The 27,787-nt window shown below is 46.1% G+C and overlaps 1 protein-coding gene across 2 annotated transcripts in view; it reads right to left on the bottom strand.

Moving 5' to 3' along the window:
- The window catches only part of LOC117229799 (uncharacterized), a 273,256-nt gene that overhangs the window by 229,204 nt on the left and 16,265 nt on the right, over positions 1-27,787 (bottom strand). For both annotated transcript variants that reach the window (XM_033486602.2, XM_076518960.1), the window contains exons 2-3: positions 26,202-26,480; positions 18,068-18,259 (exon numbers count right to left, since the gene is read on the bottom strand). Coding sequence is in view for 1 of the 2 variants with exons in the window: in XM_076518960.1 (XP_076375075.1) it covers positions 18,068-18,074 (7 nt within the window). In the remaining variant the exon portion in view is untranslated. The remainder of the gene's footprint in view (positions 1-18,067; positions 18,260-26,201; positions 26,481-27,787) is intronic.

The following is a 27,787-nucleotide window of genomic DNA, read 5'->3' as shown; positions in this document are numbered from 1 at the left end:
GCCTCTTCGGGGACGTTAGACATTCAGATGAGATGACCGTTCCACCATGGCAGACATACGTCATCCGGAGACCGGGCGGTCGGGTTTAACTCGCGTCGAGATGGATCGCTGGAGGAACGGGAACGAGCTTCGAATAGAGCCAGCGAAACGGTCGGCTCTGAGCAAACATTATGCAGGAACCCCCCCACCCCCCTCTTTAATTTGATTTGCAGATAAAAAGGGTGATCTCTCTTTCTTTCTTTCTCTCTCTCTCTTTCCTTCTCTTGTATTCCTCCGATCGACGAGCATCCTCCAGCATCTTTAACAGAATCGATATAGTGTTCGATGGCTCGTCGACTGCTCGTGATTTTAAATGTAAAGTTAACGGCCCTCTTTCGAGCGTCGACTATCTTTTCTTGGGTTCGAACGGTTGGTCGTGCCGGTGGGAGAATTCTGTCGACGAATCGTTACCTTCGAACGGCAATATCCGAGAGCATTCGAACCGGGAAAATGGACGGCTCCCGTCAGGGTATAGACCGCTACAAAATTTTAACGCGTTCGTCAGTTTCCCGAGCATTTCTCCGAGAAACGTTCGCAGGTCGGAATTGAGACCGGCAGATACGAGAATAGTAAGTCGACGATACTTCGGGCATCGCGGCTCGTTTTTAGAGTAACTCGAGTTAAAGGGGAGAACACAACTTTCTCATTTCTAACGTTTTGCCACGGTTCGGGGGCAATTCGGAGGCCACGCGATACCATTTGAAGGCAATTCGGAGGCCACGTGACACGATTCGAAGGCAATTCGGAGGCCACGCGCCACGACTCAAAGGCAATTCGAAGATAATTCGAAGGCAATTCAAAGGCAATTCAGAGGCAATTCGAAGGAAATTCGGAGGCCACATGCTACGACTCAAAGACAATTCGAATACAATTTGGAGGCAATTCGGAGGCCACGCGACACGATTCGAAGGCAATTCGGAGGCCACGTGACACGATTCGAAGGCAATTCGGAGGCCACGTGCCACGACTCAAAGGCAATTCGAAGATAATTCGAAGGCAATTCGAAGGCAATTCAAAGGCAATTCAGAGGCCACGTGCTACGACTAAAAGGCAATTCGAAGATAATTCGAAGGTAATTCAAAGGCAATTCAGAGGCAATTCGAAGGAAATTCGGAGGCCACATGCTACGACTCAAAGACAATTCTAATACAATTCGGAGGCAATTTGGAGGCCACTTGCTACGATTCGAAGGCAATTCGTAGGCCACATGACACGATTCGAAGACTTTTCGGAGGCCACGTGACACGATTCGAAGGCAATTCGGAGGCCACGCGACACGATACGAAGGCAATTCGGACGACACAACCTTGACCGCGTAGCAATAAATTGCATAGGCGCAGCACAAGCACAGGGAAATTCACAGCAACCCGAAATTTGGCATTTCCTGGAGAAATTACTGTACTCGAACTTCCGTTCGCTCGAATCGAGCCGAGGTTCCGCAGAGGAACGTGCAATTAAGCTCGAAGCGGGAGCGACGTATTTAAACGAGATCGAACGAGGTACAGCGACGAGTTTCATTGAGAAATCCGCGGCGATCCTGTTACACGCGGCGGGAACACACGGCGGGCATTCGCGCGCCACAGAGCGGCGATAAAGCGGCCCTGTAAAGAGGTCATAATCTTCTCCGCGCATTGTAAATCGGTCCGCGGCTAGGTCCCGATTAAAAGTTCCCCGGGTGAAAAGTGTCGCCCTCTCGCTCGATGGAGTCCATTCAACCGCGCGCCGGGAATTTTTTTTACCAGCGTTTCTCTTTTGCCGGTTCCCGGTGCGCGCACTTCCTCCGTGCAATTTCCTGTCGCGCCGGCCTTATTAACCGTTTCAGGAGGGCCCTGTTCTCGTCGGCGCGCTGCCCCGAAAATTGCAAATTCGAGAACCTAATGATTATCGCGGCTGAAACTTTAAAACTTTGAAACTTTAAAAGAACTGGAAAAGAAGATAAAAAAGTGCTACGACAATTTTTGTGGAATTACATTTACAAAATCGAAGATATTAAATAAAGTAAATTCTAACTTAAATTCCATTTTTATTAAATCAGCGCGCGCGATGTTCGCTACGAATTCTCGGAAAGGATTTCCAACGAGAAAGAAACTCGCATTCGTTTCTCAATTTCTCGCCGAACGGGCGTAGATTTAAAGAAGTTCGGAACTCCGCGTAGTCGGGGAACGAGACGTCGGGTCGACGGTGACCCGGACGGCGATACCGTATCGGAGGCGAACGTACGCCGGGCGACGAGAATCGGGAAAACGTTCATTTCCGCGGCACAATAGGCGAGTTCGCGGGACGGGCCCGCGTCGTCTCGGCCCATTGAAATGAAGAAACGCGTCGCTTCCGGTGGCCCGATGTCGCGACATGGAGAAACGACAAGCAAGTTTCCAGGAATTGGGTACCTCGATGGACCTTCGACCGGATTCGATTTTCCCGAGGGATTACCGGGAGAATCAATTTTTCGAGGAGCTCGACCGTCGCTCGTCGATTAAACGCGTCCTACGTGAATCGCGAAGCGACTGTCAAATTGACATCCTGGTCCCACGTTCGGCGACATCCTGGCGACGTCTCTGTTTATCTCGGCTGTCTCTCGGCCGGTGATTTATTAGGATGCGATTCGACCGAACGCGTTAATTTCGGCAAAAAGATGCATTTGGAACTCGACGGAAATGTTTTCGTTCGTTTTGGCTGCGGTGCGACGTCTGTGCCTAATGATCTTAAATTTATTATATTTCTTGTGCTATATATACATTTATTATATCTATTATATATATTTTGGCTTCGCTGCGACTTCTGTGCCTAATGATCTTTCGTTCATTATTATTTTTTATACTATATATATATATATATTTATTTATTACATATATTTATTTTATCTGTACTACATATATATGCAGTCTTATTTCGATTGCACTCGTCCGACAGCTATACAAAATCTCTTTCTTATATATTTGTTCTATAACAAAGAGTTTTGCCTTCATTTTAATGACGAAGGCAATAATTTTAACAATTTTAACAACATTTTAACAATTTTAACAATTATTACTATTTTATAATAATACTCTAGCACGAGTACGCAAAGCTTCTAAAGTACTGTTATCCATTACTCCACATTATTTATTTGTATTACTATAGTATTTCTAAGTGATCGCAACGTCTTAAAAAAATCTTTTAGACCTTTCTCAGTGAACCAGTCCATCCGCAAACAGTTCAAGGCGTCCCAACAAATCGAAGAAAGCGATTCCGTGATAAAAAGGTGATCGAGCACTTACGAGTAATGTCTCCCTAACTGACGCTCAGATTGTCCCCAAATGTGAACAATTTGGGAAGAGGAGATACGATTATTCGACACACTTGCGGTTCAATTCTTATAGTTACGAATTGTCAACAACTATAAGAACGAGCCGTTTAAATAAATCGTAAATAAATAATCGTATCTCCTCTCCCCAAATTGTCCATTTTTACGGACAATCTGAGCGTCAATTAGAGAGACATTAACTGTGCTTGGCGGAATCGTTCGAACCCCGTCCCGCGCCGTGTCCCAGTGAATTTGGAACGCTTTCGTTTTTCGAAAGTACTCGCGAAACATTCGAAACGATCCGACCGAACGCTCGCAAAACGCACTCGAGCCCGACTGTACTTATCGGCGGACTTGATGCTGGAACAGCGCGGAATCTCGAGCGTTTAATTGGTCGGCAAGAAGTTTCCCGACGCATCCGATCGAGAGGCAGCCTTTTCCGGACGGCAACATTTCCGTCCGATCGAAACGCGGCCTTTTTTTCGTCGGAGCAGCCGCCTTCTGCGCGACGGCGCGCTTCGAGCCTCCTCTAACATCGAAATCGTTCCGATTTAATTGAAACGATACGCGCCGGCCCGCCGCGAGAATCGGTCCCCGCGACAATGAAACCAGTGTATACACGCCACTCGATAATTGTGTCGAGTGGCGGTGTGGGGGAGGGGGGAGGGAGAGAGCGTGATCGTTACAGGTGACATTTGTTTGCGAACCGTTCACTCGCACTTCGGGCAAAGTAAGAGCCGCCTGTCGAATTGTTTTTTCGTTCCCGCCGCGCCGCGGCAATCGCGTAGATAAATATTGCCGGAGTCGTTCGACGATCAAAAGCGAACGAACACCGGGGCGGAAATAGTTGTCGCGCCGTCGCCTAACATTTACGTTACGCTGTCGTAATGGTAGTAGTAGTGGTAATCCCGTACGAAAGTTCTCGCGGAACGACGGAATCCGTTCTTCGCAAGCACGAGACAATTTCTCCCTAATTCGCGCTCAGATTGCGCGCAAAAATTTCGGACGATTTCGGAAGAGGAGGCACGATTGTTCGAGCCTCCCGGCTCGATTTTATAGTTACCGGTTATCGGCAACTGAGCCGTTTATTTTGAAAGTGGCATAAGTCACTTTGTTTTTAAGTCGATATATTTAAGGGTTTGCGTTTTAACACGTTTCAAAATATGGACGCTAACTTTCGAGAAGATTTACTTGTATTTTTTATCTCAGGATACTGATATTTTTCTCAGTATAAATAATTTCGTATAAACATTAAAAAATCACCACTTTTCATTACGGTAAAGTGACTCATGCCACTTTCAAAATAAACGGCTCAACTATGAAATAAATAACTTTTACATATATAATATATTATACTAGGTATTCCAAAATTATTGTATTTCCAGGAACTGAGGGGTTCACGAGGTCATTTGCAGTAACTTTTTCCTTAGCGAAAATGCGATCCGCGGCTTCGTTTACGAGTTATTAACGAAAAACAGTGACCAATGAGAGGCGAGCGCGGCCGGCGCTCTGCTCTTGCGGCCAATGCCGTGTCCCCTAGGCCGTCTAACGCAGCGGCAGTGGTCGCGAGGGCGGGGCGGCAGCCAAGCGAGCACGGCCGCCTCGCGCTAGCCGAGCTCGCTTCTCATTGGTCAGTGTTTTCCGTTAATAACTCGTTAACGATGCCTCGGAGAGCATTTTTGCAAAGGAAAAAGTTTCTTCAAATGCCCTCAGAAACCCCACGTTGCCCGCAAATACCATAATTTTGGGACATCCTGTATAAATAACTCTCTAACAACAAATTGTCCATTTTTGGGCGCAATCTCGGCGCGAATTAGAGAGAAATTACCGTAATCACCGGTCGAGCGGAGCAGCGTTCTATCGGAGCGCCGCGCGCAATAGTTTATTAATCAGGCGATTCGAACGGGGGCCGATCTTTGGCGAAGCGTGCGAAACATGCGTCATATTTAGACAGCCGAGTAGAATAGGAACGTTTCGGTCAGACAAATATTGAACTCGATTTCAGCGTATTTTGCTAGCAGCAACGTTAGGAACCGCCCGCCGAGCTGCCGACGCAACGCGTGTATTGTTCGAACGATGCGATAAACATTGCTCTCTGGTTCGACGAGTTTACCTTCGTGGAATGCTAATGCAGTTCAACGATCGCTAAAACGTTCTTTGACGTCGTCCGCCTAACCAATTGCTCTCTAAAGAGCGTCGGGATAGCGACGAACGCGAACGGGTCCGAAGAAATCGTGCGGCGGCGTTAAAGAAAACGTTCGAAAGCGAAAAGAATTCATTCCAGCATAACCGTGAGAATCGAAGGGACGATTAATACGAATCCTTCGACTTTTAAAAATCTGACTAGATAGCCGTACGATTTATTTTCGCGAAGTTACGACAGCTGCAAGATCGAGAAATTCTGCGCCGTGGATTCAGCGATTATTCGACATCGTTCGCGAAACTTTCTTCTGGATTAGATCGCTCGTCGCAAAAGCAGAAAGTTATCGGCGTGGCTGAAATTAGAGATCTCGCTCTTTTCAACGAGCCCAGATAGTTCACTGTGCGATCCTCGTCGACGAAGTTGCAACGATTTCGCGTATCGGGAATATTTATCTCGAACGATCGGTTGAAACGCTGCCGTGTCCGATTGTTCGGTTGAAAAGGGCGTCGAGAGCGGAGGGGAAAAAAAACGTGGACCGACGGTTAAAGGGAACGCTTAAAAAGGGCAAATTGTTTTGGCGGAAAACAATTAGTAAACGGCACGGCCGTGAAAATTGAAGGGACGATTAAACGCCAACAGAATACGAGGGCTTCGTCTGAAAGCTCGGTCTGGTAGGCTTTCGGGCCGTGCAGTGCTCTTCATGTTCCCCTTTCAAAAAAATCCCGCGGGTCCCGAAAACCGCGGAATTGTGTTTCGAACGGGAGAGAGGAGAGAGAGAGAAGGGGGAGGGAGAAAGCGAGAAGGAGAGAGAGAAAGAGAGAAAGTGGTTCGGCTCGAGGCGACGCGACGGGTTCCATGAAATATTCGCCTCTCGGAGGCGTCGTTTTCCTCGTTAATTGCTCGGTCCTACCGCGTCGCGGAACGAGACCGGCTGAATTTTCAGAGACCCGAAGGTCAGCCCTGCTCCCCTCGCCCCGCGCCTCGCGCTCTTTGTCTGTCTTTCGCCTCGGCTCGCTGCCATTCCTCGCGGAGCTGGTAGGGGCAGAAGGAATTTTTCATTTCGCCGGTGTGTCGGGCAAATATAAAAAAGGAGCCGCGCGACTCGCTGCCGGGTTAAACATGCACTTTTCCGGTCTCAAAGAGCCGGGGGGATGGGCGGCAAATATTTGCGCTGCAGCCGCGGACTGCCACCGGCTGGAAAATAAATTCGGGGCCCGGTCGACAATTAACTGCCTATTAGCAGCACGATCGTCTACGGTCCGACTGATCCGCGATGTCCTCGGGCATGCAGCTACGATAATGTTTCACTATGCCAGTAGTATCGATAGTTTCTTTTTTTATGGTTAGTATCGATAGTTTCTTCACAAGCTTAATAACAGTATAATTCTTAAATCCGTTGCTTAAATTATTGTATTCGATTTCAGTTTAATTTACTGTATTTTATTATATTCTATTTTATTTTCTTATTTCGTTTTATCTATTTTATTCTATTTTATTTTCCTATCCCGTTTTATGCATTTTATTTTATTGTATGCTACAGGATGTATAAGGAAACGGAGCATTTGCAATCCGGAAAGAAATACTAAAAGCTAATCGATAAAGTTAATTAGTTCTACACCGAACCCTTTTTTATGTTTAGTATCGATAGTTTCTTTACAAGCTTAATAACAGTATAATTTTTAAATCCGTTGCTTAAATTATTGTATTCGATTTCAGTTCAATTTACTGTATTTTATTCTATTCTATTTTAGTTTCTAATTTCCTTTTATCTATCTTATTCTATTTTATTTTCTTGTCTCGTTTTATCCATCTTATTTTATTGTATGCTACAGGATTGCATACAATAAAGAATACATAAAAACAATAGAATAAAAAATAGATAGAAAATGTGAAATAATTTTGAGCAGCTCGGTAGGTTTGTTCTCTTAACGTTGTTGGAACTGTAAGCACTCCTTCACAAGAAACGATCGAACAAATTTCTAATTTTCATCGCAGCTCTCGAACAAACGATCGATCGAAGAGGTAACAAATGTGTCGTTGGTCCGACAAATAGAACGACAGTGGAACGCGGAGGCTTCGGTCTGGCAAGTGGAGTGAGTACAGCATCGAACAGACGCGCGGTTTAAATTTCTTGGTCGAGTAGTAAATACGCGATTGGTCGGACAAGTAGAACGACGACGCGGTCGGGGCGTGGACGCTTCGGTCTGGCAAGTAGAGTAGTAGGTACATCGTCGAGCAGACCGGTAGTTTTAATAAGAAATTGGCCGGACAGGTAGTAAATATGTCAGGAGTGCAGCGAGTAGAGAGTAGGTACATCATTGAGCGGACGCGCGGTTTAAATAAAGAATTGGTAGTCGGACGGAGTCGTAAAAGTTCCGCCGACCTGGCAAGTAGAACGACCGCGTGTTCGGTCGGGCCGAAAGCGCGAGCGAAGCCTTGGCCGAGCAAGTAGAACGAACATAAATTTGGACGAGCCGCCGCGCAGGGTAAACAAGACATAAATCAGGCGAATAGAAGAAGCACAGCTTCCAAGCACAGAGTCCAAGTGGATTACGAACTGCCAATGGCCGGACTAATGGACGAGCGGTATATGCCGAGCGAAGTAGAACAGCGACGATATTTGTCCGTGCAAGTAGAATAGGGACGGCCTTTGGTCCGACAGCTTTTGGAACGCGACGTTCGTCGATTCGCGTGGGACATAAATTGGTGTTAATTAATTCCTGTGGATCGCTTGATCCCGGTACTATTTTCTTCTCGGTTGCGACCGTTCGAAAGAACGGATCAACGTTGAAACAATGAATAAAAATTTCGTTTATCATTTCGGTCGGACCGGTTGAAGCGCGGCGAGGAATCGAGAGGAGCATATCGCGCGAAGGAAAACTAATGCGAGCAATGCCTCGGATCTGTTCGCAGAAATATTATAATCGTTTCGGATCCTCTATTTTCCCACGTAGGAAAATTACGAGATCCTAGAAGGAGGAGGGAGAGGAGGGAAACCGGGGAAGCTCGCTGATCCCCGCGGATTTTCCCGGGGAGATTCTTTTTCGAAGTGTTTCCGAGCCTCAAATATTTGGTGGCGCGGGACATGTTTTCTCACGCCGCTTGCCGCGGTCTCTCGGCGCACTTAATTTAATAAGTTGCCGGTTCCGGGCTCTGTCTTCTCACCTCTTTCACCGGTATTACTTCTGCGTTCCCAGCACTCGGCCCGCCGTCCGCGCGATCCGCTTTTTATTTTTTCCTCCGCCGGGGAGCCGGCGTTTTAATCCGGTTGTCCCGGCAGTCTTGAAACCGTGAGACGCAAACGTAGACCGAGATTCTGCTTTCCGATCTCCCTCGATCCACTCACCCGCCAACTTTTCTCTCTCTCTCTCTCTCTCTCTCTCTCTTGCTCGCACGCTCTCTCCCCCTTCTCTCGGTAAGCACTCGAATTTTCCCTCGTCGCGCCTTCGCGCGCAGCTAAAGCTCCCCCGGGGCAACCGGGAATCATAAATATTAAATTCTACGATCGCAGACACGCGTACCTCCGCCGATCCTCGAGACCCGTCGCTGTCCGAAGCTTTCAGGCTTTCAAGCCCCGGCCGCTTATTAAGCGAATAATTTCGTCGCGTCTAATGAATTCGAAAACTCTTCGGGGAATCCGCGGGAGAAGCCGGCGGACAACTTCGGTAGCGCGCACAGCATAAATTTCTCGTCCTCCGCCCTGAACCCCACAATATTTCCCTTTTTTTCGTCTGAGCGGTTCTCCCTTCTTTCCCCTCGTTATTCCCTTCCCTTCGCCCTTTTATTCTTGCTTCGTTGTGTATTCTGTTCCGAACAAGTGGAATAAGGACAGCCTTTTGTCGGACGAGTGGTACGGGCGAGCCTTTCGTCCGGCTAGCGGATCGACGAGGCCGCTTTTGGTTAGGCAAACCGAAACAAGTGGAATGAGAAGAGATTCTGGTCGGACAAGTAGAATAATTACTTCGTCAGAATCAGACGAGTAGAATGAGTACGGATTCTGGTCGGGCGAGTAGAATGAGTGATTCTTCGCAGTCGGACGAGTAGAATGAGTGCTTCTTCACAGTCAGACGAGTAGAATGAGTGCAGATTCTGGTCAGACGAGTAGAATGAGTGCTTCTTCACAGTCAGACGAGTAGAATGAGTGCTTCTTCACAGTCAGACGAGTAGAATGAGTGCTTCTTCACAGTCAGACGAGTAGAATTAGTGCAGATTCTGGTCAGACGAGTAGAATGAGTACTTCTTCTCAGTCAGACGAGTAGAATGAGCGCTTCTTCACAGTCAGACGAGTAGAATGAGTGCTTCTTCACAGTCAGACGAGTAGAATGAGTACTTCTTCTCAGTCAGGCGAGTAGAATGAGCGCTTCTTCACAGTCAGACGAGTAGAATGAGCGCTTCTTCACAGTCAGACGAGTAGAATTAGTGCAAATTCTGGTCAGAGAGAGAGAGAGAGAGAGAGAGAGAGAGAGTCAGACAAGTAGAATAAGTTACTTTTTCTCAGTCAGAGTAAGTACAGATTATGACCAGTCAAATAAAATGAGTACTTCTTCACAGTCAGGGGAGTAGAATTAGTGCAGATTTTGGTCAGACAAATAGAATGAGTACTTCTTCTCAGTCAGACGAGTAGAATGAGTGCAGATTCTGGTTGGATAAGTAGAATACTTATTTCTCTATAATCAAACAAGTAGAATGGATACTTCTTCATAGTCAAAGGAGTAGAATTAGTGCAGATTCTGGTCGGACAAGTAGAATGAGTACTTCTTCATAGTCAGACAAGTAGAATGAGTTCAGATTCTGATCGGATAAGTAGAACAATTATTTCTCATTAATCAGACAAGTAGAATGGGTACTTCTTCATAGTCAGACAAGTAGAATAGGTACTTCTTCATAGTCAGACAAGTAGAATTAGTACAGATTCTGATCGGACAAGTAGAACGAGTACTTCGCCCACAGTCGGACGAGTAGAACAAGTTTAATTTTGGTCCGATAAATAGTGTAAAACACCTCGTCGTCCTCCTCGTCGACATTATAATTCTATTTACAGCCAGAGAAGCACAGCAAACACGTTATCTATTACGACGATTCGTCTAGTTATTTATACAGCGGTCCGACAAGTACATTAAAGATAGTTTGCGATCATACACACACACACAGACGCAAACAATCGATGAGCATGCAACGACGCTCGACTATACGTGTCCAAACAAATATATTACGAGCAACTGTTTATCAAGCAAATAAGACACAGGTCCTTCTCATGGTCTAACAAGTAGAATAAACTCTGGTTTGCTCAAACAAACGGAATATAGATTTAACCCTTAACCGGACTGCTAATTACTGCCAGGTATTGTTTCAGTAAATACTCCATATTTCCAAACGAGTAAGAGCAAGCGTAAATTCGCGCGTCGAAACATTGCAAGCTCGACGAGCGTGCTGCGGATTCCACGCATTTGCAACAATAGCATGTTTAGAAATTGCAAATAGCAAAACATACAATTTGAAAATATTATTCTATCACCGTGAGCTCGTTGAAATGATCAAGGAAAGCGACGACAAATGTCTGCGCGATCAGCTATATCTTGCGATCACTGATGAAAATTCGTATTTTGTATAGAAATCCGCGGCACATCGTCGACGAGCGAACAGAGGATTACAGCGGATTTTTAAATAATCGCAATTAACGTGCGTTAACGATAACTCGTTCGAAGTTCCGCGGGACCGCGGGCGGCCACCGCGACCGTTCGAACCGTTCTCGGGAAAATAATTTCGAAACAATTCCGCCGCCGCAATGGAACGCCGTGGCATCGATTCGGCCCTGCCGGGCAGAGTAGTATAATGATCGAGAGCGGCGGGATACCCTAAACGCGCGCGAGGGCTGGAATAATAAATCGGTTTGGAAACGTTTAAGCGCTCGGAAAGTTTCTGTGGGCAGAGCACACGCGGCGACCGCTCTGCGAATCGAGTTTGTCGCGCGGCCCGATAACGATCGATCGCCGGCATATTTAACGCTGGGCGCCGTGGCACACGCATTAGGCGAAACCGGCAGGGGGAGAGGGGGGAGGATTTTCGGCGGGCCTATCGATCCGTGACACGCTCCTCTAAATGGGACAAGGGATCGCCGCCGTGCCGATAGATCGTCCGCGGACCCCCCCCCCCCATCCGTGTAATACGCGAATGATTGAAAATTGACGTATGCTCGCGGACCTGATCGATCCGCCGCGGCCCGTGCGACATTTTCTGTTCCTGACAGTCCGACGACAGCCGCGCCTCGGGGCCCTCTGCACTGTTAATTTTCCGAAAATTCGTCTATTTAAATCGACCCGCGCGCGCGCGCGCGCCGGACGAATCGAGCTCGCCAACTTAACAATGTATTGCTAATTTGCCGACAAATTCGCGCGATCGAATCACCCGCGTTCCGAACGATTCGACGCTCGCCGAACGAGTTCGTCGTTTCGTTGGAAAATTCGTCTCGTGTGCGATATCGGATAGAATTTGATTCGATTATTTGATTTTATCGCGATTATTCATTTGATTTTCTATTCTGGCTGTTCGTCGCGTCATTTCTCTTCTTCTGTATTTTTAATACGCTATTTTTCGGTAATTTGCTATTTTAATGTACTGTTTTTAGACTGGGATTTTCTGGCGTTCGTCGAATAAATAGTATTAATATTATTATCATATTATTATACTATTAATACTAACTACTACTACTACTACTACTACTACTATTATTATTATTATTATTATTATTATTATTATTATTATTATTTTAATATACTATTTTTAGACAGGGATTTTCTGTCGTTCATCAAATAAATAGTATTAATATAATCTTATTATACTACTACTACTACTATTATTATCATTATTATTATTATTAGTATTATTATTATCTTCTATTCTGGCTCTTTATTGCGTCGTTTCTCTTCTTCTGCATTTTTAATTCGCTATTTTTATATAATATGCTATTTTAATATGGATTTTCTGCCGTTCGTCTAATAAATAGTATTAATATTATTATCATATTATTATACTATTACTACTAACTACTACTACTATTATTATTATTATTATTATTATTATTATTATTATTATTATTATTATTATTATTATTATTATTATTATTATTATTATTATTATTTTAATATACTATTTTTAGACAGGGATTTTCTACCGTTCATCAAATAAATAGTATTAATATTATTATCATATTACACTGCTACTACTACTATTATTATTATTATTATTATTATTAGTACTATCATCATCAATGAAAAAAACATATAATGCAAAGATGCGACAATATTTGTAGCCAAAAAACGATCTCGCGCAAATACGTCAGCCTTTATTTCGAATAAATATTTCGTCAAATAAATCATTCGCCTGTTGTATTGACTTTTCGCGGCAGCGTCAATTTGACGCGCGACGGACGCATCGCGTCGTCGAAATGGAGGGATGAGTTGGGGGGAGGGCCAAAAAGAGGATTAATTCGGGAATGATAAATCGGTGAATACAATAGTCGAGCGAAGTCGACGGAAGTAGAGGACAAGACACGGAATTATTCAGGAATTTCGCCGGGACGGACGGACGGGTCGCGACGCGACGCGACGCGACGGTGTCCGACGGCTAATTAATCCGGCCGCGTTAATTAATCGATCTTATTTAGCCCGGCTCGGATCGAGGCAGTTTCTGCGGCAATCTCTCAAACGTCAGGTTCGATCTTTCCGGGCGGACACGGGCGGGTTACGGTTCATCGGGGTCGGATTAACGAGCGACGCCAAGAGTAGCACGATGCGTTTGAACGCGATTAGCCCGAAAGTTCGGTGTCCAAACTGCCGTGGAACTAGTCCCCGTGGCCGCCGGCTGCGCCGATAAAGTCATACGCTCCCCGACATTCACCCCGTAAAATCATATCGAGCAAGCTCGATGGGGCCCGGCACCCAACTTCGCTGCTCGTCGAAACGAGGCCGCCGGTGCTTTTCAGCCGAGATTACCGCGCGCGGGCAGAACGCTGCGAATCGCTGCGATCGATCCTTATCCGAACGATGGAGAACGAAAGGCCGGCTGCTTCGCAGTGCTATCGCGTGCTTCCTTTGAAAAATTCGCCCGTCCAGAGGAGCCGGATGGTGCGCGATACGCGGTAATGTCTCCCTTACTGACGCTCGGATTGTCCACTAAAATGGACAATTTAGGGAAGAGGAGATACGATTATCCGAGCCTTGCGGCTCGTTTTTATAACTGTGGACGATTTATGACTATAAAAATAAACCGCAAGACTCGAATAATCGTATCTCCTCTTCCCGAATTGTCCATTTTTGTGCGCAATCCGGGCGTCAATTAGAGAGACATCGAACTTTCGTAACTTTGCGCCGAAGTTTCGGCGCGATCGCGTGAATAAATAATGCTACGTTTAATCGCTAAATTTAAAGGGACAAAGGGACCTGAAAATGGGCCCGTCAAAATGAGTATAAATAGATGGCCGTTGGATTTTTTAACCGGAAGAGAATATTAGAAAATTTAACCCGGGAGAAAAAATGTAGCAATGTTGAAAGTAGACGCCTTGACCTTTCGAACGAGTCCAGGTAGATAGTTGTACAATTTTTGTTCACGAAGTTACAACGGTTCGAACTTTCGCAACTTTGCACCGAAGTTTCGGCGCGATCGCGTGAATAAACAATGTTACGTTTAATCGCTAAATTTAAAGGGACGAAGAGACCTGGTTATGTTAAAAGTAGACACTTCGCCCGACAAAATGAGTATAAATAGATGGCCGTTGGATTTTTTTTCTCGAAGTTCCAACGGTTCGAAACGTCGACAATTTTTACGTTGAGATTTCGCGATGATTTAACATCGATCGAATAAATTCTACAGTACACTGGGTGTCTCGAAAATCGTGGTACAACCGGCTACTTTTTCATTCTGTGGGAGACATTACAAACCTATATAATAAGCCATAGGCCCATTCTTTTTGGTGGAAATTAATTCTTCGGTTCTAAACTCGTCGCAAAAGATCTTTTTAACGCATTAAATGAACACGTAAGCGTGTACCACCGGTGTTAAATTGTGATAAATTGGAACGTGTTAAATTGTGATTTTAGCGAAAACAGAAACGTATTCTCGAACTTCAAGATGTTCAGAATATTTTGAGAGGTCAATCCAACGAAGACAGCGATTTGAATATTTAACTTTCACAAGTATTTAATTTCTCCCGCGTCTTTCGTTTATTATATATGCAGCACACGTTAACGCTAAGCGAACAAGTAAATATTCGCGCTAAAATAGTCAATTTTATCAAGTAAAACCTCTCGTTTCGCCGGGCACAAAACAGATTTAGCGTTAAATGAACCGTTTGAATTTGATTAAACTCTTGATGTCGACGGCGCGATATTCAAAGCGTTAATTCCTCGTCCGCCACGGTAAACAAATGTCGTCGGCTGTTGACGAATAATGAGAGGCATGTTTATGAATATGTTTCTAGCGGGCGGTGCGTGTCGGAGAGCGATTTTTTTGGCCGGGGCTTAATTGTCAAACGAGTTTAGCGCGGCAATTTGCCGGGAACCGGAGTCCCGTGAGATTTAACTAGTAGAGTTCGCACGCGGGGAGACGGAAAGAGAGCGAGAGAAGAGAGAGGAGAGCAGAGAGAGGAGGGCAGAGAGAGAAAGAGAGAGAGAGGAGAGAGAGAGAGTGTTCGAGAACTTGAGGAAGAGGCGCGCGCCGTCGCCGGTTGAAAAGTTTCGCGGCGCAAACCGCGCCGGTAATTATTGCGTAACTTCGACCGGGACTCTTTGTTAATAACTGGAAAGCCCACTCGAGAGACGAGAGTATCCGATGTTAAGCACTCGAGGAAGCGTGAACTTCGTCTTCGCGCTTCCGGCCCTCTCTCCATCATCGACACTCGCCGGTTATTCCCGCGGAAATTTCACCTCGAGCCTCAGTTTTTCTATGTTTTTTTTCCCACCGCGCCGACGGCAAACGAACGCTCGATGAGCTTTCGCGACTTCTTCAATATCTCGCTTTATTCCATTTCCTTCACTTATCGCGGTTTCGAGAGCTCTGCCGGATACGATGACACCGGTCACGCGTACTTCACTCGCGCAAGTTTTCATCCGCTCCGCGGAAACGTTCGGCACCGGTCCTCGTGCGTCGATCGTCGACTCGGATCAATTCTGCCGGGCGTCGTTGTTTAACCCGGGAGAAAAAATGTAGCAAAGTTGAAAGTAGACGCTTTGACCTTTCAAACGAGTCCAGGTAGATAGTTGTACAATTTTTGTTCACGAAGTTACAACGGCTCGAACTTTCGCAACTTTGCACCGAAGTTACGGCGCGATCGCGGGAATAAATAATGCTACGTTTAATCGCTAAATTTAAAGAGACGAAGAGACCTGGCTATGTTAAAAGTAGACACTTCGCCCGACAAAATGAGTATAAATAGATGGCCGTAGGATTTTTTTTCTCGAAGTTCCAACGGTTCGAAACGTCGACTATTTTTACGTTGGGATTTCGCGACGATTCAACATCGATCGAATAAATTCTACAATACACTGGGTGTCTCGAAAATCGTGGCACAACCGAACATTTTTTTCTTCAAATAATACCACCGGATAAGAATCAAGAGGCGTGTCTGACCATGGCAAGCCAATTCTACTTCGAGCGAACTCGACGCATCCTTCTGTTCTCTCCTCGCATAAAAAAGCGCTGCTATTTTTTTCGGCCGATTTTTACACGTCGAATCGCTGCCCTGCCAGTGGTATCACGGTCAACGGAACACTCTACGCAATTGCTCGATCTGAGAAATGGAGCAGAACGCCGCTAAAAAATAACATTTCGGAACGAGATTATACGGTGCGATTTTTTCGCGGCGCGTCGCGCGCGAAATTCCCCCGAACTCGGCGAAACTCGAGAATTCGATGAATTCTCGAGGGCGCGAACAATCTCGCCGGCGCAAGTATTCAAATGCATTCAGTACGGTCCGCGGTCCCCGCATTTTCCCGGGGATTTCGCCGTGTTGACGCGGTCAGACGACCGAACGGCGCCGCGACGGCCGCCCGAAGTTCGCCGCGACGAAACTCTTAATGCCTCGGTAAATTTGAATTTTAACGTCGGGCACAAATTGACCGAATTACGGGGCGAGCGGGTGAAGGGGGGTGGGGCGTTCGAAACGGAAGTCGGCGCGGGTCGCCGAAAATTGAAAATGCAAATCGAGGGACGAAAGTTCCGCGGCGCTGCGGCGCGACGCGCGGACATTTGCGCAGGTGAAATCGCGGCCGGGCGCCGGTGAAAATTTCCGGAATCTCCGGCGAATGATAGCGGACGGTTTCCGGTCCGCCGTAACAGCTGTTTTGCATAACCTAATTAGTCGGCGAGCCGCACGCGTGTCGGCAGGAATTCAAATCGTCCGCCGGGCCGGACGGAGACCCTCGGTTTCCGTGGAACGTTCTGCGGCGACCTTCGATCCTGCGCCGAGGCGGCCAGCTATCGACCCTCTCGAAAACGTGGCGAAAGTAAAAGCGATCGTCCCGCCGCGGCTGAAATGATTTTTCTTCTAATTAAGCCCCGCGTTCGTCGCGCGAGCCGAGCGCCGAAAACAAAAGGCTCGCTGTCTCCGGCGATACGCGGATGTTCGGGCTGCTGTAGTTTCGTTAAAAAGTATCGATCCGCGATCTATTTGTACTCATTTTAAAGGGCGAAGCTTCGACTCTTCGACAGACTCGTGTTTTTCTTTTAAATCGAGCATAGAGAGATAGAACAGCATTTATATTTACATTCGCGTTGGTCAGCTGAATCTTGAGAGGAATATCATTGGTGTTCGAACTGATGTAACTTCGTGACAAAAGATCGTACTGCTATCTATTTGTACTCATTTTAAAGGGCGAAGCATCTACTCTTCGATAGACTCGTGCTTTTCTTTTAAATCGAGCATAGAGACAGAGCAGGATTTATTTACATTCGCGTTGGTCAGCTGAATCTTGAGAGGAATATCGTTGGTGTTCGAACTGTTGTAACTTCGTGAAAAAGGATCACACTGCTGTCTATTTATACTCATTTTAAAGGGCAAAGAATCTACTTTTAACATCTCTAAGTTTCATTTTTCAAATCCAGCGATTAATGGATTTGAACAGCATCTGTTGCATCGAGATGTTCAAAAGTGATTTCGTTTCTCGAAATAATTACGTTCGAAAGAAGCATTTTCAGTATTTTATATATTATTTATATTTAATATTTAGTATTTCAGCAAGAAGCTGATTCACTATTTCGTTAAATAGAAAACAGGTAAAACTTTCTAAAAGAAAAGAAAATCCTACGGTAATCAACCTACGCTCATTTCGTCTCGTCTTTTGTTCTAAGATGCGCTCGCGATAACCAACGAAGTTTCGGCGAAGAGCCGAAACTTTTAGGACGTTTAATAAATTGAACACCGAAGAACACCGAGAACACTGAACGAACTTTTTTCAGCGACTCGAATCGCTCCGAATTTCGGAGATCGCTGTTTCCTCGATGCGCGAGCACATCGAAGAATTCCAAAGCAAAGACACCCTTTCGGTGCCGTTTTATTCTGCTCGGAGAAGAGTCCCCCGAATCAAGGGAAAATAGTTTCGTACACTCACCCTTCATGCCGAGGAGGACTAGCACCGTTCTCCGCTCGAAGACACTTTCCTCCGATCGATGCTCGATCGATCACGGTCGCACCCACGCTCGAGGAACAATATCGAAACTTCACCGATCACCGATACTCCTGTCTCGATCGCGGTACCGCGCGCAAACGATCGATCAGAGGCTTCAGGAACATGAAACACTCTCTGTAAACAGAAAACAATCGACCATAAAACGATCCGTGACCGCTCAACCGCTTGCCGTACTTCGGCGAGTACGACTCACTATGAAAATCTCTAGCAACAACTTATCCAGTAATAATTAAACAACTAATCTAGTAATAATTTATAGATGCTATTTTGTCCTTTAAGATTCGATCTAATCCTTTGTCATCGATATTTAACACTTTTCAGCGCCGCGCGAGTCGCACAAGAGTGACTAATTATTAACTAATTATTAGCTAATTTTTCACTAGGTTCTTGAAATTCATTTTTATCATAATATATAAATATATGAATATATATAATATATTCACATATTATATATTATATATATTCATATATATAATATTATGTTCATATATTATATATATAATAATATATGAATATATATAATATTATATTCATATATTATATATATCATAATATATGAATGTTACTTGAATTTATAGAATATACAAAATAGCTGAATATATATTTGTCATGGTATATTTTCGTATTATTTAATAAAATAAATTTAATTAAATGACCTTGATATTGTGCGAATTTGTCGAGTTAATATTCGCCAATAAACATGTTAAGCATTCGAGTCAATTCAAGCACGCGATAATCATCGATTTTCTCTCGCTTCTGAGAAATGATTGCGATCGGAAATCTTCTAATCGCAGTAACCTCAAAGAAAATGGTATATCAAAGGGTTAATCATATCGATCGCGTGAATCGTCAATCAATAAAAACGCTGATGTTCGCAGCGCGACGCGCTTACATCGTGAAACACGTGGTCGAAAATTCCGCGCGATTTGCAACGAGACGACGGTGCTCCGACGATCATTGCGATTAAATATCCGTGCACGATTAAACGTTCGAATCGAATCTAGAGTAGTCGATAATACATGCCGAGCCGAGTAGATTAAAACTAAATTAAACATGCGATATACGGCCGGGCGTGACGCTGACGCGCCTATTCGGATTTCTGTGCGTTTGCGCGCCGGAAAATCGAGCCCATTTCCGACCACGCTTAGGGACACGCGATTACGCGTCTCCAAACAAATGAAATTGCTGCAGACACGGTAATACGGGATCAACGATCGATCTTCGCTAGATCGAAGCACCGAGCAAACAAACGAAACGTAGCGATAGCCGAGTCGGTCGCTGTGGTACAGACCGCGGCAAAAATGTTTCCACCAACAGATACAAATATTTGCAAGCGTTGTTTCTTTCAACCGTGTCGCACACGTGCTTCATTCAAGATTTCTATCTCTATTTCTATTATTATTATCATATTTCTATTGTACTAAATGCAATACCCCACGACACTAAGGTTATGCAACCCTAAATCTCGTGGAATACAACCCTTGGAAAAAGATCTTCGTTCTAGGGGCGAGGGAGGGCAACGAATGAAACGGGGAGGGGTAGCTGAGGTGATTTGAAGCAACTTTCTCCTTAGCAAAAATGTTCTACGACGCTTCGTTTACGAGTTATTAACGAAAGAACAATGACCAATCGGAGAGCGAGTGCGGCCAGCGCTCCGCCCTTGCGGCCAATCCGGCGTCGCACCGGCCGTATGACGCCGCGGCGGTGGTAGCGAGGGCGTGGCATCAGCCGCACTCGCTCTCCGATTTTGCTCCCGGTTTTACGTTAATATCTCCTAAACGAAGCCTCGTAGAACATTTGTGCTAAGGAAAAAGTTGCTTCAAATCACCCCAGGAATCCCTCGTTTCCGTATTGCGGGACATTTTCGGGACACCCTGTATATCGCGTTCCCCGCTCGGCAAGCACCGTCATAAATCGGCGGACCACATTCTCGCGGCGATCTCGAGAACAGGCGTTTAAACTCGTGCACGTTTTTCTCCCCCGAAAGTACGGGCGGGGGGGCGTTATCGATTTTTCCAAGTTGTCTACGACACCGCCGGCACACTTTCCCGGCCCAATAAATTCATTCGAAGCCGGCCAGAGGAGCCCGGCGGCCCGGGGAGAAAAAGAAAACCGCCGGCAATTGTTCCGCGAAAGTAACGCTCCGGGGACTCGATAAACAAGGCGAAATTTCCGCTGGAAAAAAGCTAACCGAACCGGCTGCCGGTAATGAAATTCCTTTCGGGTGTCGCCGGGAAAGAAAGGATACTCGATAAGGCGGGGAGGGGAGGGCGGGAAGGCGGAGGGGTGGTGTACAGGTGGCGGGTCGGAGGCGGCGTTCGTAAGCAGAAATTCGAGGGGTAGGTCCCAGGGGCGGGCCAATTTACGAGCGGGCTTACGGCCCGCCGAGGGAGACTCGAAAATGACTCGGCCCGATCGCCGTAAATTTTCCAGAAAAGGGAAAACAAGCATAGCGCGGCGCGCGTCCGCTTATCAGTTCCCGGGCGCGTCTCGATTTCACCCCCGGGAGAGAAACCCCCGAGCCGCCCGCGACACCGTAAAACTTTTACGAGTGACCCTCGAACCAATCGACGTGGCCGCCCTCAGGACGGCAACGCTCCTGAGTCGCGAAACGACTGACAAAAGAATCGTCTCTCTCTCCCTCTCTCTCTTTCTCTCGCGATTGCTGCCCTTTACGAGCTTGTTCCGGGAGTAACGAGCACCTCGAATGGCCTTCGAACATGATCCCCACTGGGTCAACAGGGAATTCGGAATTATTTAGCTGCCAGAAAATCGGGCGCGGCTATAGGGCCCCTTAAAACGCTGGAACTGCGATCGTTTCGAGCGAATGTTTCTAGCTGATGCGAACAGCGATGTGTTGTCCGTGGACGCGAATCCTTGTATTTGGATCTGCGAGACTCGGAACTTCTGCATTCGAATGGTGCAATTGGAAATTCAGCGTTCGAACGCGAATTATCGAATTATTCGTCGAATTAATCTGATTAACTTGAACTGAAACTCGAAACTAAACTGCGTTGGAGTATTTGAATTAGGATATTCGTGTTCGAAGAATGGAATTAGTGCTTTTTTACACTAGAACGTTTACAATGAAATATCTTAATTAGGACCTCAGCTTTCGAAGATTCGAATTAGAACCTCAGCTTCCAAAAATTCGAATTAGGACCTCAGCTTCCAGAGATTCGAATTAGGACCTCAGCTTCCAAAGATTCGAATTAGGACCTCAGCTTCCAGAGATTCGAATTAGGACCTCAGCTTCCAAAGATTCGAATTAGGACCTCAGCTAGCAAAGATTCGAATTAGGACCTCAGCTTCCAAAGATTCGAATTAGGACCTCAGCTTTCGAAGATTCGAATTAGGGCCTCAGCTTCCAAAGATTCGAATTAGGACCTCAGCTTTCGAAGATTCGAATTAGGGCCTCAGCTTCCAAAGATTCGAATTAGGACCTCAGCTACCAAAGATTCGAATTAGGACCTCAGCTTCCAAAGATTTGAATTAGGACCTCAGCTTCCAAAGATTCGAATTAGGACCTCAGCTACCAAAGATTCGAATTAGGACCTCAGCTTCCAAAGATTCGAATTAGGACCTCTGTGCTGAAATGCGTGAATCGAAATTCCTCTATTCGAATTTTCGAATGGAAAGCTGCGCATTCGAATCTTTCGAACTAAAACCTCTTCGTTTAAATATTTGACTTCGAATATTTCAATTAGGAGCTCAGCTCCCAAGGACTCGAGTTAGGACCCCTGCACTCAAAAACGCGCGAATTAGAACCTCTCCATTTGAATATTGTAACGAAATGCTCTGCATTCGAATACTTCAATTAGGACGTGTGCGTTCAACGGCTGGAATTAGGACCTCTGCATTCAAACGACTGAATTAGAACCGCGCCACTCGAACATTTCAATTGGAACCTTTGCATTTAAATCTTACGAACTGTGCATTGGAATATCTAAATTCGAATCTCCGCGCTCGACGATTGAAAATGGCAGCTCCGCGTTCGGACAAATGAATTTAGAATCTCTGCAGCCGGTTGTTCGAATTAGAACATCTGCGTCAAATTGTTTGAATTAGAACCTCTGCGTCGAAATGTTTGAGTTAGAAGCTCGGCATCCAAACATTTGAATTAGAACCACACTGCGTTCGATTACTTGAATGGAACTTCGTTGAATTTGCATTCTCTTCTTGTAATTGCTATCGATCCAACATTGTAAATTGAAACCGTCGAGATTCGAATCTTCGAATTAGTCCTACCGAGTTTGCTCGCGCGAACGTGCAATCTTTCAATTCGAATCGAGCAAATTCGTTCGTTCGAAGACGATTCGCAAACGACAACGTTCTCGCGATCGAATGCTCGGCTCAAAATTCGAAGAATTGAATCCGCGGGAAACGAATCCCATTTTCCCTTCGGCGAGTTCAATCGAACAGGCGGTTCAATTTCTCGGCGCGAGCGGTCCGAAAAAAAACGGAAGGAGCCAGAAAAAATAGTTGAGATTCAGGATTCGAGTCTCGGGACAGCGACACAGCGACCCGAAACGGTGTATTTCCCGTCGCGAAAGTTTCGCGGCTCGCGAATTCCGCGGCAGCGGCAAGAATTTCATTGCGGAAATTAATACCGAACATCCGAGCGCATACTGCAACAGTCAGCTCTGCCCCCCCCCCTCCCCCGCACGTTTCCCGCGGTCGTATTCGCTTTAAAGCTGATCCGTGTTCCCGGTAACCGGCGCTCCAGCTTTCGAGCGCCTCTGTGCGACGCTCGCGAGCCCGCAGCTTTAAGCTTTAAACCGCGTCGGAAACATCGCGCGCGCGCGCGCGAGCCACCTACTTAGCTTCATTCCCTATTCCCCCCGCGGCTCGGGTATTTTTAATATCGGAACGTTTCGGATGCGACGGGAATGGAGATCGAGATAACTCGCAGAATGCAGCCGCGAAACGCTGCGCCGCGCCGCGCCGCGTTGCAGCACCCTCCCGTTGCACCCTCTCGCTGCGCCGAGTGGCAGTCAGCGCGCGGGCGACGCCGACGCCGCTGAAAATAAATTCGCAAAATTGTAGTGGAGCGTGTGTTTCCCTTTGAATCGCGGGAGAACCGGCTTCCACAGCCGGATATCCTCCTCGACGGTCGACCGTCGCTTCGCCCCCACCCTCGGCTCGGCCTCAGTTATTTAGCGTCGTTACCAACTTCCATCTCGAAGTGATAAAAATTCTATCGCGACGCCGAATCCGATTACGCTTCGCTCGCTTTCGCTACGTTCAAATATTAACGTCGTAATTGGCCGTATTATTCCCCCGACTAGATGGTTAAAACGATTAACTCTGCGATACGCAAAGTGCCGGGGATCGATCGTTCGGACGTGCTCTTCTTCTTCATCGTCGGTTACGCGAAGTACGTATTTAGAATTAATGCGGATTAGCTGCACAGATTCGGGGAAACGGAAACTCGAACGAAACGTCTCGAGTTCGAATATTGGAATAAATTGACTCGAATTGAATGATTCGAAGGAAGCGTCTCGAATTCAAAGATTCGAGTAGGAAGTATCGAATTCGAATATTCAAGTATAAAGTATCGAATTCAAAGATTCAGAGATAAAGTATCGAATTCGAATGTTCGAATATTCAATTCAAATATTCGAACGAAGTGTCCCCATATTCGAACATTCAAACGAAGCGTCCCGAATTCGAATATTCGAACAAATCGACTCGAATTGAATGATTCGTAGGAAGCGTCTCGAATTTAAAGATTCGAGTACGAAATGTCGAATTCGAATATTCAAGTATGAAGTATCGAATTCAAAGATTCAGGGATAAAGTATCGAATTCGAACATTCGAATGAAGAGTCTTGAATTCAAATATTCGAACGAAGCGTCCCGAATTCGAATATTCGAACAAATCGACTCGAATTGAATGATTCGAAGAGAGCGTGTCGAATTGAATGATTCGAAGGAAGCGTCCGGAATTCGAACATTCGAACACAAAGATTCGAATTCGAGGAATTCAAAACACAGAAATTGAACGTCAAAGAATGGCATCGCAGAGATTAAAGTTTAGCCATCCGAGGTGTAAATTCTATGATACCGGTAGGGCGATTGAAACGGAAACGTGGCGCACAGGCGAAATTATTCTAATTACCAGATCCGGATTCGTCTGCAGCGGTTCCAGCGGGGTATAATTAGTGAGCAGCAGCGCGCGAATCATTACTAAATCGTGAAATTTCGTTTCTCAAAGTAACCAGTGACGCCTGGGACCGGGTGTTCCGTGGAAGAAATTAGAATGGTCGGTTTCGGGCGCCAAAGAAATCGAAAGGAAGGTCCCCGGCGTCGCCTTAACGGTCTTCTCTTTGAACATAAATTAATTTTCCATCCGGATTCGCGCTCGCGCCGCGTGCAAATAGTCTTAGAGAGGATCGGAGACGGTTGCCAGGAGCATGGAAACGAGAGAATGCGAGCGATCCGGCGAAATAGAGCGCGGTAGATCGGCGCGGACTCGGTTTGCCAAAGGAATCGGCGGTTCCGATCGGTGGGAAGGCTGTGTTCGCCGTCGAGGTTAACGGGCGAAGAAGAAAAGATGAAAATGTAAACGATCCCCGTGGGTTAATTCGACGGGGCCGAAGTTGATTTAACTTGGCTCTAACTCGATTTGGCAGCGCCTTTAACTCCCGCGTAAGCGAAATGGAATGGAAACAGTCATATTTATCTTGCATACACGGCGGACTTTTAAATTGAAAGCCTCCGGCGCAATTTCGGAAGATCGGTATACGAAAGATCAACTTTAATACACCGTTCATTTATAATTGTTCGAACGGCGTAACGATCGATGGAACAACCGAACCGAGATTAATGGCGCGAACCGTGTTCGATGTATCCCGTCGTCGACGAATTTTCACGCGTGTTTGCCGAAACTGATAATTATTTATGTCGTGTAAGCTCTAGCAAATTAATTTTAAACGACCGCCGTTCGTAACTGTTGCAACGTAGCGCCGCGGATTAACGCGACTCTCTAATTTATCTGCAACCACGGTTTCGCAAAAACAGAAACGGTGAATGAATAAAATGAAATCCCTATATAATATCGTTCCAGCAATTATTTCATTTAAATTTATCCGCTCTGCTATACCGAATTTTACTCCGTTCACCGAGCTGTCCTTATTCAATTAATAACGTTGAATCTAATTATAATCGTGTACTTTCCGTTCGAAGTTTATTACATTCTAATAGATTCAATTTCCAGTTCGATCGAATGTTTGAGTTCAGGACTCTTCGCTCGAATGTTCGAATTCGATACTTTATACTTGAATATTTGAATTCGATGCTTTGTACTCGAATCATTGAATTCGAGACGCTTCGTTCGAATTATTCAATTCGAGTGGGTTTGTTCGAATCTTCGAATCTTTGAATCTTTGAATTGGGAATACTTCGATCGAATGTTCGAATCCAAGACCCTTCATACGAATTTTCGAATTCGATACTTTATCCTTGAACATTTGAATTCGATGCTTCGTACTCGAATCATTGAATTCGAGACGCCTCGTTCGAATTATTCATTTCGAGTCCGTTTGTTCGAATCTTCGAATTCGGGAATCTTCGAATCTTTGAATCTTTGAATTGGGAATACTTCGATCGAATGTTCGAATCCAAGACCCTTCATACGAATTTTCGAATTCGATACTTTATACTTGAACATTTGAATTCGATGCTTCGTACTCGAATCATTGAATTCGAGACGCCTCGTTCGAATTATTCATTTCGAGTCCGTTTGTTCGAATCTTCGAATTCGGGAATCTTTGAATCTTTGAATCTTTGAATTGGGAATACTTCGATCGAATATTCGGATCCAAGACCCTTCATTCGAATGTTCGAATTCGATAATTTATCCTTGAACATTTGAATTCGATGCTTCGTACTCGAATCATCGAATTCGAGACACCTCGTTCGAATCAGTAAATCCGAGCCTATTTCCTCGAATCTGTGCAGTTGATCTACAAGAACGGATCGTCCTGGACACATCGGCCGTCCAATGAATCGTCGAACGAATCGCCGCTGGAATTAGTAGAAAAATTAGACTCACCGACGACGATTCCGGATCCGGGATCCACGTTTCCGGGAACAGCACGTTCGCAGGTGGACACGTCACAACAACACATGGCACAACGTCATCGCTCGCGACGCAACTTTTCACGGCGTATCCGCGGCACACTTTGCGAATTCTCCCGCGTCCGAAAATCTCACGATCTACCGTGAGCCATCGTGGACGCGTCCCTCGCGATCGCCATTCCTACCGGCACTGATTAATCTTCCCCTTTTTCTCGCCGAGAAACTCCGGCAACGACAGAACTTGCCGACGGAACTGAAATCAAGGACCGGCGAGTTCGCGAATCATTAGACCGCGGATCTTCGCGCGAAATAAAAAATATTACGCGAATACATAGCTGCTTTATATCCGTTTCGAATAACTTGAATCAGCTGCAAATACCACGATATATCGAATTGCGGAATTTCTGTGTCAGTGTTTCGTGTTCTATAGCCATTTTTCTCGCAAAATTCACGAAATCCGCAGTCCAGTGATTAACGTTTGGGCGTCCCGGGAGAGATAGCGACACCGGGAGCTGGCAGCTTCCCAATTCGAATTATATTCCAGGAGCAAGAATCGCGAATTATTCCGTCTTTGCGGGGTCTTGCAATATTAACAGCGTGTCTACGAGCCTACGGGGACTAGCCGCGGCAGTGCCAAAATCTCTGCGGACCGCGGACGCGTGAAATCGCCGCGCGGTAGCCGCGCGTTCGCCGGACGTATTTATTACGCGTGGCCTCGAGGAGGTTCGCACAATCGCGGAACGGGTCAAGGAGAGTCGAGCTTCTGCTTCGGCCTCGGGCCGGAGAGTGTCGAGAATGCCCCTAAACTCGGATCCCCGCGGTTTTCCAAACGAATCCGCGCGCCGCGCACGGTCCGACTGTGTGTTTCTTTTCATGAAATTATCCACAATATTTCTGAATGCGCGGTGTTCCCCCGCGGAAAAAAGAGCGCGCATCGCGGCGCTCTCGTACAGTTGAAAAAGCGGCTCGATTCAAAAGACATTTGAATACGAGCATCGCTTCACGCTCCGCCGATGGAATTCGAGCGCGTCAATAGGCGCTATCATAAATTCAGCGCAAACTGCATCGATCGTTGCGTCGACCGTCGTATGCAGCGTGGCACGGTGCTCCGGAACGCGGTTATATACGGTCGAAAAAGAGCCGAGAAACGGTAAATGAGAAGCTTCGGCTCACCTTTGCACCGCGATGTCTCGATTGTTCGAAGTTTCGAAAGGTCATCGGATCGCGCGGAAAGAGAAATTTCTTTCCAAGAAATTGAACTCGAGAAATTCGCGTGTTTGGCGAACAGTTGCCTGGTTTCGGGTCACTGCGCGACGCAGACGCATTCGGCAGACGGTTAACGAACGTTCGACTCGATTTATAGAAGAGAAATCCCGACGACGAGAGTTCCGCGAGCGGAATACCGCGCGGTTCCAGCGGCAGAAGATCGGCCGCGGAGAACGGTGACCTCTGAAGAACGATCGATCGATCGATCGCGTAGAAAGATCCGTGGACGAGAGAGGATGTCTCGGGGGAGAGGTCGTTCGTCCTCGGCCATGCGAGACGCCATAAACAAGGACT

Source organism: Megalopta genalis, chromosome 2, assembly GCF_051020955.1.
Source record: "Megalopta genalis isolate 19385.01 chromosome 2, iyMegGena1_principal, whole genome shotgun sequence".
In the NCBI taxonomy this organism is placed as follows: domain Eukaryota; kingdom Metazoa; phylum Arthropoda; class Insecta; order Hymenoptera; family Halictidae; genus Megalopta; species Megalopta genalis.
The sequence above is the reverse complement of the archived record's forward strand: the minus strand, read 5'-3'. Positions and strand labels throughout refer to the sequence as shown.